The 15,838-nt window shown below is 43.9% G+C and overlaps 2 protein-coding genes and 1 long non-coding RNA gene across 5 annotated transcripts in view; 1 reads left to right on the forward strand and 2 right to left on the reverse strand.

Annotated features, from left to right (window-relative positions):
- Window positions 1-11,666, reverse strand: fam20a (FAM20A golgi associated secretory pathway pseudokinase). Of its 3 annotated transcripts, none has more exons than XM_030400223.1 (11): window positions 11,016-11,666; window positions 7,572-7,765; window positions 7,147-7,197; window positions 5,389-5,467; window positions 5,050-5,142; window positions 2,899-3,014; window positions 2,023-2,203; window positions 1,226-1,335; window positions 1,038-1,119; window positions 889-948; window positions 1-799 (listed from the first exon to the last, which is right to left on the reverse strand). In XM_030400223.1, exons 1-11 carry the CDS (start codon window positions 11,021-11,023, stop codon window positions 529-531), a joined length of 1,245 nt encoding a protein of 414 aa, XP_030256083.1. In that variant the 5' UTR covers window positions 11,024-11,666; the 3' UTR covers window positions 1-528. The 3 variants fall into 3 exon arrangements, with proteins under 3 accessions (XP_030256083.1, XP_030256082.1, XP_030256084.1); XM_030400222.1 differs by lacking the exon at window positions 11,016-11,666 and adding an exon at window positions 10,046-10,454; XM_030400224.1 differs by lacking the exon at window positions 11,016-11,666 and adding an exon at window positions 8,025-8,468.
- LOC115571133 (uncharacterized) overlaps window positions 10,433-15,838 on the forward strand; it is a 10,218-nt gene continuing 4,812 nt past the window's right edge. Inside the window, exon 1 of the long non-coding RNA XR_003981879.1 lies at window positions 10,433-10,524. This is a non-coding gene — a long non-coding RNA (uncharacterized LOC115571133). The remainder of the gene's footprint in view (window positions 10,525-15,838) is intronic.
- The window catches only part of LOC115571125 (WD repeat-containing protein 49), an 18,035-nt gene continuing 14,676 nt past the window's right edge, over window positions 12,480-15,838 (reverse strand). The window contains exons 16-18 of the mRNA XM_030400217.1: window positions 15,695-15,747; window positions 15,434-15,560; window positions 12,480-13,740 (exon numbers count right to left, since the gene is read on the reverse strand). Coding sequence (XP_030256077.1) covers window positions 15,471-15,560; window positions 15,695-15,747 — 143 coding nt within the window. The 3' untranslated portion in view covers window positions 12,480-13,740; window positions 15,434-15,470. The remainder of the gene's footprint in view (window positions 13,741-15,433; window positions 15,561-15,694; window positions 15,748-15,838) is intronic.

Here is a 15,838-nt window from a genome sequence, read left to right on the forward strand (position 1 = left end):
TGCCATCACATAAAATACGTTTATTTAATTATTTTTAATATAACATGGACACCCAAAACTTTCTTTCTTTCATCCTTAATAAATATAAACTATGGCTTCATGTATCTCAGAAATATTCCCTGATACTGTTGCTGCTTTGCTTCTACTCTTTCAGCTCATTTCCATGTCAAAGTGGTCATTTTTAATTGATCCTTGAAGGGCTGAAATTGACTGTATTTCGGAAGGTGAGTGCACATGAAAAATTAGATTCCTGTCCTAAAATGAATTTATGAGCATGAGTGAAACTGAAGGAAATAAGCTCAGGTCTCCCTCTGTGGTAGGAATTTGAGGCCGGCAGTGATTCATGTTCTGAACCTCCACAAGGAGATTCCTTCCTTCTCTGACAAGCCCCTCTTGAAGATTTCACAGCGTCTTCCATTTATGGCTTGTTCCTTAAATCGAAACCACCTTCATCTGCGCTTCATCATGAAGTCTTGCTTGCTTTCCAGGAGGAGGAGGAGAAGGAGGAGGAGGAGTGATCACCCTCTGTTACCTGACCTTTTTCTTCTCTGTGGCAGCCTGAGGTCTCTCTGTGGATTTGACAAAGTCCCTGGTGATCACCTCTGCTTCGCCCAGCCTCCGGACGCAGCGCTGCACCACGCCGAGGACCTTCTGTAACCTGCGGTCCAGCGCTAAGAGGTGGGGCTCCGTCAGGATGGGACGCAGTGGGTCTCCCTCCAGGGACTCCCTCATCACATCGCTGAGCCTGTACTCTGGTCGGGCCAAGAGCTGGAGACGCACCAGTGTGGAGCGCTTTATCCTGAGGAGGGAGAGAAGAGAAGGTCATTTTCGTCCAGAAACGTCTTTAAAAAACGACCTCGAAACTTCCCTGTAGCACATTTCACTTACATGCAGCACTGAGACAGTGGAGCCAGGATGGACATCTCATCCTGAGAGTGCCTCCCAAACCTGAGCACAAGACGAAATACGGAAATGAAACCACAAAGCAACACATCACAGTAATGATATCTGATGCTCTGTGGTGGTTTTTGTCTCACCCTCTGGCGTTGTCCAAGTGGAGGAGGAATCCTTCATCCCCGAATTTGGTAAAAATCTCATAGTGGTGCCTGTCCATGTTGCCTGTAAGGGAGGGCCGAACGCTTTACAGAAATGTAATGAAAGACGGGAAAAGTTCTCGCGCGTATGTGTGTGGTAGATGATAGCAGTAGGTAGTGGTGCAAAATACTTATGAGGAAGTCGAAGATGGACATGTCGATGATGTTGAGGAGCCTGTTGCCTGAGTTATAGGGATACAGCTGCTTTATGGTGTCACAGAAGAACGGATTCACCTCCCACCTTTAAAAACAGACAACAACGACATTATTCGGAGTCCTCACCCAGAAACTGCTCACTCTGGGTGTTATTTTTGATCGGATGAGGAAAACAGCGTTTAAAAGGACATCACTCTGACATCACGCTGACATGACTCTGACATCACTTTCACATCATGCTAACTTAAGTAACTAGGTCATACTTATTTATACTCAAGAGAAGGCAGATATCTCCTCTAAAATGCTCCTCTCTCAGCCTCCGTATTTCATTTTGTTCCGTGTGTCACTGAGTTGGAGAAGGACCGAACCCCTTTCAAGCAGATTTATGGTGCAAAACAGGAAGTCTGGTACAAATTGACCTCATAAGTTACGGAAATAATGGACGACGCCATCCACAAAGACAGAAAGGGAAGCATCAAACAAAGGCCGCTATTCCACCTCTTTCATCCTTAAGTGGAAAAGTCTGACCAAAGAGGTAAACATCCAATTTGATTCAGCATCGACAGGATTTATGGGGAAATCTGGTCTTTTATTCTATTGTGAAAACACTAGAATCTGACTGGAGGCCACCAACAGTCTCAACCGCAGTCGGGATTACAGTCATAAGACCTGACAGTAAATAAGCCAAGATCTTCCCACTGAGCCAGACGAGAAAACAGTTCATCAAGAAGTGTTTCATAAAATGAAAAGTGCACAGAGGCTGAGCTCTTACTCCTCTCGTCCGGTGAAGGTGTAGGAGCGTATCCAGGGGTTGGGGATGGAGATGCGTGGGGCGATGCTGAGGCCGGGCAGGTAGGCGGACAGGGAGCCCTCCAGCAGGTCGGGGCTCCCGCACACCGCGTACTCCGTCTTGCACACGTACAGGCACTTGGCAAAGAAACACGTGTTGTTCGCTGTTGGGAAGCAGAGCGAAATAGTGGAATACAAAATGAGTTTCCTGCTCACATACAATTACATGGCTTCTGATCAGCGCTGCATTCCCAGCCAACTGTTTCATCAACCCAGAACAGAAGTTAGTCATGGATAGTCTTTCGGTTCAATGTGCATTGCTTGAAAAGATATAGGGACATATGCCTACGGTAGGTATTAAAGGGACAGTTCACTGCAAGATATCTGACTACTCTGGAATATCGCTGTAATAAATATTAACGGTGTCCACCTCCTCTTAGCTGTAACTTCAGTTAACTTTGTTGGCTAGCCTCTTGTCCATGAGTAGATGCATGCTTACTACTGGGCAAGGATATGATCAGTAGTGTAGTTCAGATGGGTCATGATCAAATTCATTTTTGTCGCTTTGAGTGCCATCTACTTCGATTATATCAGAAAAAAAGGCGAACATCTCCACGCCCGATATCGCCAAACTTCAGCAACTCCCACCAAAAAGTCTAGATGGATAAATAATGCTACAGGTAAGAGGAAAAACGTGTATTTTAGATTTTTGGTCAACTCTAAAACTCTGATATTAGCCACCTAATTTTGTCATGAAATAGACTAAACAGGCACCTTGTTGCTGAACATGGTCTTAATGCTGTACCCATTGCCAGGGATAAAAAAAATAAAACTATGACCAGGAGTGCTAGCTCTTCACCTGGTGAGTTAAAGAAGACTGCGCGCAGGTCTTCGTTGTGGGTGACTTGGAGGACTTCTCCTGTGACGTTCACCAGCCTGCCAGCCACCGGCGGGACCCTCCGGAAGTCCAGGATCCTAGCAAACAATTTGTTGAGATTCAGAGGATCCCTTTATCCCTTGAAATCATCTTGGTTTCAAGTGTAAAGAAGGGTTTACAGTTCGCACAGTTCATGCCTGAATAAATCCACTGTAAATGTAATGTGAACCCCTCTGAAGATGATGCTATCTTAATCTCTGTCTTCTCACCTCGTTTCACCTGAGCCCACGGTTCTTTTTTCTCCCCGATTCTTATCAATGAATGTACCTTATTGTCAGTCTCCGTGCTGTATAATTTAGCTGGGTGGGTTCATGAACACTATCAAGGGCTTGTGCCTCCCCGAGGGCCATATTTCAGTCATGTCTCACAAACAGTAATCAAACAACAATCAGTGTGTGAAGCTGAGTAGCTGTTTCTCAAATCGTCAGCATTCCCCAACTGCTGATTGCGAGCGATAATGATAAGGGCTTCTGGCAGCCAATGCAGACACAACAGGGAGAGACGACACACTGCCACAGATTAAAAACACACCACTTCGAATTAAGAATCAGAGCGAGCGAGAGAGAGCAGAGACATGATCTGTCCGTCTGTTGATACATTTTAAAAGCTAATAGATGTTTAAATACGAGCAGATATACAGCATAATTACAACTGTGTGGAACAGAGTTGTTGACGTGCCACTCCTCTAGTTTTGTGCGGTGAGGTGATGACTTATCATTGTGTGTGGCTCCTTAATGATACTGTCTAGCTCAGATGAGAGTGAATCACCTCACCTCAGCTAATGTGTGACTGCGCGCAGACGTGAGTGTGTTCCCGTGTTTGTCCACAGTCTGTGGCTTCTGCTGATCAGCTAGTTTGGAAATCCTGGGCTGGGCACACATGTTGTAATCTCTGTGTGGGCTTGGTGGTTCGTGTGTTGGCACCAGGAGCTGTCATTTAAATTTATATATTTTTTGTTGATGACTGCGTTTAGTTGCTGCTCAACAGTGTTGTGCTCCCACAAGAGTGCTTCTCTCTGTTTCAGAAGAATTACAATCAAATTTCATCATTGCTCCTCTGAGACATGATGAACAAGAAGATTTTTGGTAATTTCTTGATGATTTCTTCCGATATAAATTTCAAGTTTACTGCTAATGACAGTTCGAGGCTGTGGCACAGCAGTGCTTTGGGCTAAATGTTCGCATCACCATGCTAGCACACTGATGCAAAGCAGGCAAATTCACCACTTTCACCATTTACATTAAGCCTATGTAAATGTGCTTATATTTGCTAGTAATAAACAATGGAATGCTGTTAGTTTTGCAGGAATCTGTCACTATATAAAAGGTCAGCAAATTACCAAAGTTACCGTGGACAGCAACCCATCCCATAGTTATTGAGATATTTCACTCAAAACCACAAATATTAAAGGATAAGTTCCCCACAAAATGAAAATTCAGTCATTATCTACTCACCTCCATGCTGACGGAAAGTTGGGTGAAGTTTTGTAGTTCACAAAACTTTTCGGGATGTGAAGCTCGAGAAAATCTGACTTTCCATCTGCATGTGGATGAGTAGATAATGCCGAAAATTTCTGGTGATCTCCTTTAATCTTGTGGTGGCGCTGGAGGAAAAATCAGGATTCATCCTCTGGGTGGCAATCCATCCATTAATTGTAGAGATATTTCAGCCAAAACCAAAGTGTTGGACCTACAGACCAACATGGCCGTCCCTACTTCAGCCTACATCCAAGTGTTCATAATTTAAAATTCAACAGCATTAGAAACTATTAATAGATTTGTTTACTTGCATTTTTACTTGCTGGTTTTAGTTTTACATTTCCATCAAAGATTGTGCCTTTAACATAAAGAGCCTAAAGAAAAGCATTCGTAGCACTTCAGTATGGAGCCGAACCATAACCGGGGGCAATAAAATGACAGATGTGCAACAAAACCTAAAATTACCCAAAAGCACCACTGCTGTATAAATCCACTTAGAGACCACTTGAATTACACAGAGCACAACAGAGATAGACAGTAGAACAGGAAAACAATGAAGTTGTAAAGAGCGTTAGAAGAGGGGGCTCTTTCTCACCTGTCCAGGTGGAAGGCGGCGATCTCTGCATTGTGCCTCTGAAAGTCAACAAAGTAGAAGAGGTCTTCTGGAGTCTCCTCGTCCCTCTGCTGCCTGACAAACACACACATACACATGCAAGACGTATACAGTTATCAAGCTGTCTGCAGTATGTAATCAACATGTCAAATACTGTCATTTTAACAGATACTAGATGGTTTAACCTGACATAAATTAACATAGTGTTTAATTATAGTGTGCAACACTTCATGGACTTTTTCAATTCACGTGTTGGGCACTGACATAAAATGCGTGGAATGAAAATGTTTGGGGCTCATCGAACGTGGATTCAGCCCTCACCTCATTGGTTTGAACATAGCTTTGGCAAAGTTTTGCATCTTCAGAGCCAGTTTCAGGTGATGTCCGCTGGGCTTCACAACTAGAGCAGGGAGACGGACAGAAAAAGGACACGTTGGATGGTCAGGTGCGAGTTGACGTGAATCAACTTTTTATCACACGGTTGCTTTGGGCTATGTAGAAACGGACTCTGTGTAAACTTTCCCGAGTTTTACATATAAACTCTGAGCATCCGCTTGCTGACTAAATGTTTGTTTTTTCAGCTCAGTGCCCCCGAGACCAGCTCAAACTGGAATATTTTCTCGATCTGCCTGTTCCCTGTGATAAAGTAATTGGAGGTTGGTCACACAGCTTGCGCTCTGCTCTCTCAGTAGACTTGCGTTCCTCTCTCTCAGTCTGTCTGCATATTATGTCACAGCGGTAGGCCCGAGCTAACCACACACACGCCTCCCCCCTGCTGCGCTCTGTGAAACTCCAGGGTTTATTAATAGTTAACAATCATTTCAGCGTTTACAATCACGCCTTTTCTGTAGACATGAATGAAAAGAGGAACATAAACAGTCCTTGTTGCCGTTGAACGCTGTCGCTCTTTGGTTACTGAAATAACGAGCGAGTCTTTTGAAGTGGAATCTGAAACCAGCGGGACGGGATTGTTTTGTTGCATTTCTTCCTGGCAGCAAATGATGTTTGCGTGGTCAGCCACCTCACTGCACTGGTGAGGCACAAACAGGACAGAGAGTGTGAAAGAGCAGTGTGCAGCGCTCAGAGAAACAGGCAAATGTGAAAGGCTGAACAAACTGAACAAATCTGAGCTCGTTTTGCCATCCAGATCATCTTTAAAGGTGCACTATGTAGTTTTGGGGGAGAAATTTTAATCAGAAGAGAAAGATCTTCACTGACAGATTTTTAATGCCAAAACAAACTGAATTAACAAACACAACTTCATACTGATTTACTTTGTTTATATTTGGCGGACCCTGCCACTTTTCTAGTTTCAAACACTTTTCTAGAGATCCATATTTCCCTCTAAGAACAGGTTGTTTATTCAGTTAAAGAAAATATTTTGTATTATTAACGCATCAATATATACAATATATTCTGGGTTTGGACTTCTTTGAAACCACGCGGCACCCCTTTATATTCTATATTTCCGCATGATAAATTACACTACAGCCGTTATACATGCTGCACTCAGCAGCCAATTAGCCAACAGCTAGCCGCATCACTCCTCCATCCATCGTATCTGCTAGTTTCTTACTACAATAACATCTATCAAAAGTAGCTTTTACAGTTATCCGTGTCTCCACTGGCAGCTTTGCCTCGTGTGCTGCTCAGAGGTATAGCTGGGAGGCAGAGTAGGTGGAGGCGGGCTTGTAGGTTGAAGCGCTGGAAGCGGTGGCTTCCCTCGGAGCATGAAGACATTTAATTAAGAGCTCTGCCTTTGAACGCGAACAAACGTCTGTTTTTTTTTTTTCCCTGCCCCCGAGCAAGAGTCTCATACAGGCCGACGAATCGTAATTTTGGTGCCAAACGCAAACAAAATCCTCTCTATCACAAAGGCAGCAGTGTGTTTGTCTCTGACAGTACCGCCGAGCACAGCGAAGGAAAAGAGAGGAACAGAAGGAGCGAAAACAAAGGGCGCCAGTCAGAGATCGAACAATCATGCTGTTACATGCTGTACACAAAAAATATGAGATAAGCAACTTAAAACCCTGAACGGATATAGAAGCCTCATTTGATTCAGCGTTTAATGCGACATACCTTGGGTACAATCACATGCTCCTTTCAGGGCTTTCTCATCTTGAGTGTAATCTGTAAGAGATAACGTTTGTTAGCTTGTAATTTAGCACACATTTATAGGCATTAAAAATGGTTACGTGTAGGATTACAATGTCAATAGTTAATTTTGATGTAAGATATGGTGGTGTAATTCTAGCTCTGCTGTTGTTAGCCGTGCTGGCTCAGGCATCTGTGAGCTGTCCAATCAGAGCAGACTAAGTATTCAGGAGGGAGGGGGCTTAAAGAGAGTGTTTCAGACAGAGGGGGAACACAGAGCTGCTGCACTGGACAGTATGAGATAACTGATGTGTTTTTTGAGACCTATTCTAGCAGCAACCCAAAACAAAATTATGAACCTGAAAATGAGCCTAATATGTCCCTCCAAACCCCGTCTATTCATCCATCACCTGCACTGACGACCGTCATGCTCTGCATCTCCTTGAGGAGTCGTGGGATGGCGGGGTCTTCACGGGAGTACAGAGCAAAGCGGTTTATCCCCAGGTGAAACTTCACCCAGCTTGCGTCAGGGTCAAAGGTCACTTCATGTTCGGTCACAGTGATGTTGGACGCAGCTGCAGCCTCGCTGTAGGCTTTCATATGCCTAAGGAGTGAGAGGCCAAGCAGAGGTTAACAGTCGGGATGTGAAAGCGCTCTCATACATTTTGAATGAGTGTTACATAAACAACAATGAGGTTGCCGACTGAAAGAGACTAGTGCTCTCTGGCTGTGGTGTTGCTAAACCTGGATTGCCAAGTTGAAAAAAAAAAAAAAAAAAAAAATCCACTGCTTGGGCAAAACTTCTAACGGCATTTTGTGAAGGCAGTGTTTTATTTTGGAAAGACCACAGATTTGGAGCGTACTTGGTGCCAGAAATCTGTGGCAAAGTGCATTCAACAGGTTTCCTTCACAGCAGGTTCTCAAGCAAGAATCTGTTCAAAACAAAAGAGGATATGAGGAACTACACAAGGACACAATTATTTAATACATTTGTTATACATACTGTTGTATTTGCCAACGTACCCCCTGTAGCACGGTTTTATTCCTATCGTCTTTCAGGGCAGAATTTGTAAGAAGATTCTGAATTTCCACAGCCGTCTCTCCTCTCTGCAGCACTTTAAGCCTGAGCAAGAATAAACTGATTCCAAAACAAATATGTCTGCGGTGAGAGGGTGCACCACATCGCCGGAGCTGACCGCTCTGAGTGGGATGGTCATCTCCCAACCCAAACAAACAGCAGTCATGGGCTGGATGAAGCGGCAAGATAATACAGCAGGGGGGCTATAAATAAGCGTTTGTCATCCTACAGAGCTGAAGTGACAGATCAGGATAATCAAGACAATACACAAGTGCAGACCACAGAGTGCAGACTCACACAGGACATATTAAGAGGAAGTGAACAATGCTTCTGCGTTGATTTCTTGCAGCAGTTGCCAGGAAGGTTAAACAAAAATACAGGATGACTGAGGGCTCCATCATAGAAACTACTTGTCTTATTTTAAGTTTCAAAGACAGGGAAAATCCCATCTTACTACAGAAGCAATTTCCTTACCTCACAGATGTGTCATGTTTTGTCTCAGACCACGTATCCTATCTTACACAATCCTTACTAGCACTGTCAACTTTATTACTCAATCAGCACTCGTCCCGTTAAGCATCCGCAACTGGCTAAAATATGCGTTAGCTTTTCAAGCAGGTTAACATCAGTGTTAGCTTCTCCATCATGCTAAAAGCAGTGTTAGCGTCTCCAAAAGTTAAGGTCTGAGTAGCCTTTCAATTATAATATGTCTTTGTTCATGGTCTCCATCTTCACTGTCATCGCCACACAGACCAAACAACAAAGGCGCTGCTGTTTCTGGCAGGTAATTTGAATTCTAATGCATCCCAAATTAGGATTCCTAATGTAGGAAATTCTTTGCTTAGGATGGGTCTGTAATAGCTAAATCTCTGTCATAAAACAGGAATTATTTTTTTTCCCCTAAATGCAGTTTGGAAACATGGTCCTCTAACACCAACAACTCTAAGTACCATCCTACACTGAAAGATGGGATTTCAGACTTAAAAATTGTAATTATGTCCCGAAAAGCTAACTCTGACAAACAAGCAAACTGAACTGATCATTTGAACAGTCAAAACGCTCCCTTAGGTGTTTGCACTGTTGAGATGATGTTGCAAGATTTTGCAAGTCTTAAACATGCCTCTGGGCTCCATCCATTGTTTTTGTTTTTTTCTTTACAAGGCAGCAGACGGAGGAGATCCGTTGCTCATATTTCTTCTTATTTTCCACCATAAGAGCCCAAAGTCTGTATCTCTCAGGGAGTGCACAGTGTCGGGATAGACAGACGGCCCCACGCGCCAAGACAGCCTCGGCTCCCACAGATTAAAAACTGGGCTTCAGCGGCTTTAAATCCTTGTTTACCTAAGAGAGAGAGAGAGAGAGAGAGAGAGAGAGCGCGCTCCAGACGCGAGTCCTCAGAGTGACATGTTTGTGAGGGTTTTTCTGCCACCACCGGCCCACTCGACATTTAGAGTTTCATGACGCACGGAATAGTCTACACATCCTGACGTCTTGTCCGTGGGTGTACATCCGTTATCATGGGCAAATGCACAAGTGTGTGCGTGCGTGTGTGTGTGTGCGCGCGCGCGTCTGCTGAAGGATCGCCCGCGGTGTCAGTGACCCTGCCCCTTGAACATGTGCTTTCACAGTTGAGATCTCTCGGCCAAAATGAACTTCTTTCACAATCAAGTTGAGTAACACCAGGGAAATGTCTCATTAATAACTTGTCAGCGGTTGCAAAATCATTGCAACTGTAGGGGGAAAAAAAACAAAACAAGCAACGTGTCATTTTTTGCTTAATTTTGAAGAATGACGCCTGAAACTGACCTTTCCCAGCGCGACACCTTCCTCCTGTAGTACTCCATCAGCTGCTCCACCTGCAGCAGCCTCTCCTCCGGCCCCAGCATCGGAGTCTGGATGTTGTACAGAGGGTGAGCGAACAGCCTCCCCAGCTTTGAGCCCCCGTCTGCGGGTTCAGGCGTGGTGATCTCCAAGGGCGGCGAAGATGTCCAGTTGGAGAGCTGCGGGGTGGCGAGACCGCCGTGCCTGGGAAGGGTGAGGTTGCCGTCCGGACCGCATGAGCAGAAGTGGCCCGATCTCTGCCCCACGCTCCGCAGCTTGGGCAGGAGGATGAAGTAAAGGTCAGCGGAGAAGATGGCTGTGAGGGTCGCGGCCAAGAACAGACGGTCTCTCCTCATCATTGTGACAGAGAGAGGCAAATACCCTGAAGCTGAAGAAAAGTCCTGACTATGCGCGACGCATCACTTGTCGGCTGCCTCCAGTCTCTCACACGGCGCAGGCGAGAGGTAAGCAGTCTGAGGTTTGGTCCAAGTGTCTCTCTCTCTCTCTCTCTCTCTCTCTTCACTATCTGTGTGTTTCAGTCTGTTCCTTTCAGGCTCACTTCTCTTCCTCCACCACCTCCTCCTCCTCCTCTTCCTCTTTCCTTGGCAGCGACTGAAGAGAGAGCCGAGCTGAGAACGAGCATGTGTTTGCAACAGTCACTGACAGTTTGGCTGCTTCCAGGGACCTGCTGCTCCGAGGACGAGAGAGTGACAGAGTTTGTGTGTGTGTGTGTGTGTGCGTGTGTGTGTGTTAGAGAGAGAGTAGAGAGTGTGTGTAGACCGTGGGTGCAGGTGTGTACACAATAAGCAAATGACAGGTAAGTAGTCTGAGAGGGAGGGTGAGGAGGGTGGAGAGAACACACGCTCCGAGGCAGACGAAGGAAGACGTGTAGCCGCACAGGTGTTTGTGTGGAAGAGTGTGTGTGTGTGTGTGTGTGTGTGTGTGTGTGACTTGCCTTGACATCCCTCCCCTCTGTCATCTTCCAGTCTCCTCCTCGCTCCACCTCGTTAAGCGAAAGTCCAATTTCGCTCCTCCTTCATCTCATCCGTCTCTCCTCCCGTCAACCTCTTCCCTCTGTCATCTCTTTCTACCTCTCCTCTTCCCTCCTTTCTCCCCTCTGCCTTATTTCGCCACAGAGCTCCCGTCCTGTCTCGCTCCGGGCGAAAAATTCCCAGCTGCACTTTTCCTTCCAGCTGCAGTTCCCACACATGAATCCCCCTAACTTTCTCTCCGACTGTCACGCCGATCTACAAAGAGAAGCAAGTTCAGAACAGAAAAAGCAGCACTGGAAAAAAAACAACCAAAAAAAAAAACAAAAAACTCTTGCACAACTTAAAGTGAGGAAACACGCAGGGAGGAAAAATAACACATCCCCTCGCTCTCAGGCCACCTTTTCTTTCCTCTTCCCCTCTCTGATTCCTGTGAAATCACACCGCGTATAACTTAACGATCGCAGCTTGTTGCCCGTTTTCGGCTCTAAAAAGCCTTAAGCAGCTTTAAACTGAGGCAGTGACGATCTGGCAGGGCATTTCCCAGCCTGCATCTGCGCTGTTGTTACTTTGGTATTTTGAAACATCTGTCGTCTGTTTGGGTGTGTGTGTGTGTGTGTGTGTGTGTGTGTGTGTGTGTGTGTGTGTGTGTGTGTGCGCGCGTGTGTCAGACGAAATTACGCATTAAAGTCTGCGAGCTTGTTCTCCAGGGTGTTTTATCCTCTCTGAAGTGAAAACAGGCTAAGAGAGGTCTGGTGTTGGATATGAGTGAAATTGAGCTTTAAAGGTGCACTATGCAGTTTTGGGAAAGACTTGTCTAATTTCATGCCGAAACAAACAAAATAAACTAACGTTGTTGATTTTTTCGTGACTGAATAAACCAACCGTAAAGAACAGCACAATTTTAGACTGTTTTACTTTGTTTGCATGCGGCGGACCCTGCCACCTTTCTAGCTTCAAACAGTGTTCTGGAGACCTTATTTTCCTCTGAGAACAAGCCTGTTTTCTATTTGTATTATTACCTCCTTAATATTGTAAATATCAAAATTCTAAGTTTGAATACCTCCAAAACTACAGAGTGTCCCTTTAACCTGACATTTTCTGGCTTCACACACACACACACACACACGCACACACACACACACACAGACTGAGTGGGAGTTTTTTCGGGGACCACAGCTACATATACAAAAAAAGGGACATTCTTGTTGTTCTTTTGACCCAAATGCATGCTGCAAAAAATATCTTTTTAGACAAGCAGGAGCCACATTTTTCACAACTGAATGAGCTTTCCATATAAAGTTTCTGTCAGTGGTGCATGGTCTCTTGAAACTCTATTTTCAAACTGACTTTGTAAAGGAAAGAACGTCAGAATATCCCACAACTGAAAGCCCTGATAGACCCGCTGGGACAACAAACTGAGAAATGTATAAATATGTCATTGAGGTTTTATTCCACATCACAAAAAAAGGCAAAAAAAATATGTCAATCTTTTGGGTGAAATTTGTATCATTGGTATCAAACAACCTGACAACACATTGGGTAGATTTGAGTAATGTTGTGCAGATGCCTGAAGGGGCAAAAGTGCAGACTGGATGACTTGCCCTGTGTGTCCCAGCTGTGTCTGTTTGTATTTATCCCTAAGACACAAACTCAAGAAAAGGGAACCGCTCTTGCTTCCTCCCCCGCTAAAACATCCAGACTGGTGCTTAAAATAACCCGGTTTTCAGGGATGAGCGGGCAAGCACATGCAAATACGTACAAAATCGAATGTGGAAGGAAAACAAGTAAAAATAGGACATGGCGGCTTTGCATCACTGATTTGTGCGATTCAGCAGACCCGTGATGATAAGTAAAACGTGTGAATGCGAAGAAATGTCAGGTGCATCTTCCTTTATGTCTGACTGGACACGGAGGAAGTTCATTTCTCCTTCCAGATGCTGTGAGCTGAGCTTTTTTGCAGCCCGTCAAACTCTGATACCAGGGATTGTAGGTAAATCCTCAGTTGAGAAGGCATCTCCTGGAAAAGGAATATGAGTATAAAAAATAAATAAATAAATAAAAAAAAGGAGGAAAATGAGGAACAGACTTTTTTGCTTCAGGTTCAGAAAACAATTTTCATAAATATGGAGCACCGGCATCAAGACATTCTCCCTTCAACAGACATCTAAAGCGGCAAGATAAAGCAATGGAAGTCTTTTAAACTTCCTGTCTGACCTCTCAGTTGGCCACTCCTCATGAATTGGCAGGAAAAGCCACTTCCATATCTAGGCCACAAAGAAGGCGCAGTGTGGCAGCACATACACAATATAAAGGGATGAGGAAACAGGAGATGGAAACAGGGAGAAAACGGAGAAGCTCAACAAAGGGTTAGATCAAGAGAGAGATTTAGAGCAGTGAAGACAAAAAAAACAAGAAAAGGAGGAAAAAGAAAATCAGATTGTTCCCATCAGATGTATCTAAAATAGAAGGCAGAATTTCTCTCTTCTGTCTTTTATTCCTCTTTCATTATCCCCTCACATCAATCATGCGATGTTGGACGTTTCTGCAGGCTGACTGTGGAGCGCCACAGCCACAGTTCTGGGATGAAAAGGAAGTGGAACTGCGCCCTCGCATTCCTCCAAGAATTGATAGAGCCTTTTATAGTCGAGTGTGCTGACCAGTCCTTTTCTGCTGGCCGCTGCTGCAAACCTAAATTACCACAAAGACGAAAAACTATGCAACTGTCATGTATTTACACAATACATTTAATATGAAATTGCAATTTTCAGAACCAGGTAGAGCAGACCAGCCTGGCAAAATGACTGCTGTGGGTGGAGAGCTAAGAAATGAAGTTTATCGTTCATGAAAACTCCAGTCATTGCACTATTAAAGAGCAGATTGAAAAATGGCTACGTCTAATTCTCAATTATTTGTGCATTCTGCATTTGGCTTTAAATACAATACATTAAGTTCATTCTTTTCTTGTGAAGAGTTTCAGTTTGCTAAGGCGTTGCTCAACCATCCTGTCTGCTTCTGTGCCTAAATTGCATCTAGCCTGTCAACATTTAGCAGCTGTTTGAACTCACTGTTTCAGCTGATTTCACCATTTACGCTAAATTTATGCAAGAAAATGCCATTTCACAGACGGTTAATATGTCATTTTAAACAGTACCTGATATAGGCAACTTCTCTGACACCTGTGGAGAAAGTCCCCAGACTCCCTTAAAAAATGGCTTAATTTTGTTAATAGTGGAGTTGAAAGAAACTTTATAGACCTTGTGAAACGCTTTTTACAACACATTCTAAACTATTTGGGCCTTCTTGTTAATTAGGAAAGCGTTGTATGCGAAGATATTTCTTAATTTGTGTAAAAGATGTCACATCTGTGTGTTCCATTGATCTATGTCTTTATTTGGATATACAGCAGAGAAGAGATCCCATCACAAGTGGTCACGTATGATACTGTCAGGTGTGAGCTGTCTGAATTCCCTCAATGTTACTTATGCTAAACAGCAGTAACAGTAATAGGATCATGTTATGGTAAATTGTAGCTTTATAGAAGTACAAGTAATGAAAAGTCAACAAACTGACTCACTAATGTAAGTTTCACAGCAAAATCTATATGATGTTTGCCGGTACAAGCTAATGGTCATACCAGACCATGTCCAAAAACAGGTTTATATGCAAGTTTAACAGTTAATTTACACATTTAATCTTGCACTACAGTAAAATAGGTAGATAGTTTAAGGAACTGTTCAACATTTTGGGAATTAGGTTATTCGCGTTCCTGCCAAGAGTAATACTAGCTTTAAGACTTGAAACAGAGGGAGCCTGACTCTATCCAATTGTAACACAATCCACCTATCAGCACCTCACGTCTCTTTGCTTTTTGCTTAGTAACCTCTCAGTGATGACAAGACTCTAGGAAGTACATGTGCTCTGCCAAGAAATACTTTAGTCTAGCACATAACCTCTGTAAAACCACAGATTGTCCTTTTACACTGCATACTTTGTATGGATTGAACAAACAAGACATTACATGTCTCTGACTGAGCTTTAGAGGTTCCTTGCTAGCTGTTTTTCCGGTTTCCAGTCTCTATGCTAAGCTTAGCTAATTAGCTGCTGGCTGTTTCCTAAAATTTACACGAGAGTGGTATTGACCTCCCATCTAACTATTGGTAAGACCGCAAATAAACACATTCCCCAAATTTTTAACTATGCCTTTAAGTTTGATTAGTTTTTTATGTCTGATTCTGGCATTATTTTGTAAAAACAGCACAATAAAAACAAAACTGCAATGAAAAGCATATTTGTAATTTCAGTGACTGGACACTAACAGAACATAAAGATCGTGCAGGAGGAGGAGAGAAGGGACAGGATCCAGTATCAGTACCAAATTCACCTGTAGGATCAGAGTCTGATGGGGCGAACACATCCAATCAGCAGTGATTGCCGTGGCGGATGTCATCAAACAGATGTCTGCTCTCATGACACACAGCTACCTTCTGGCAAGAGTCCTCACGCAGATACTGACACACACACACACAGATGACGGTTGGATGGATGGAAGGATGAGGGAAGTAAAGAAGACAATTGAGATAAGAATGACAAGTGGTGTGACCATCAACAGTGTTTACACTCATCAGCTGCTGATTTTGTTTACCAAGGGCTGCTGAGGTTGCTCGTGTTCATTCTCTGGTGGCCTGATGGATGATGCTAAAGTGGATGACAGGAGACAATGTTAGCTAGTGTGTGTGTGTGTGTGTGTGTGTGTGTGTGTGTGTGTGTGTGTGTGTGTGTGTGTTAC

The sequence above is a fragment of the Sparus aurata genome, chromosome 20 (genome assembly GCF_900880675.1).
Source record: "Sparus aurata chromosome 20, fSpaAur1.1, whole genome shotgun sequence".
NCBI lineage: Eukaryota > Metazoa > Chordata > Actinopteri > Spariformes > Sparidae > Sparus > Sparus aurata.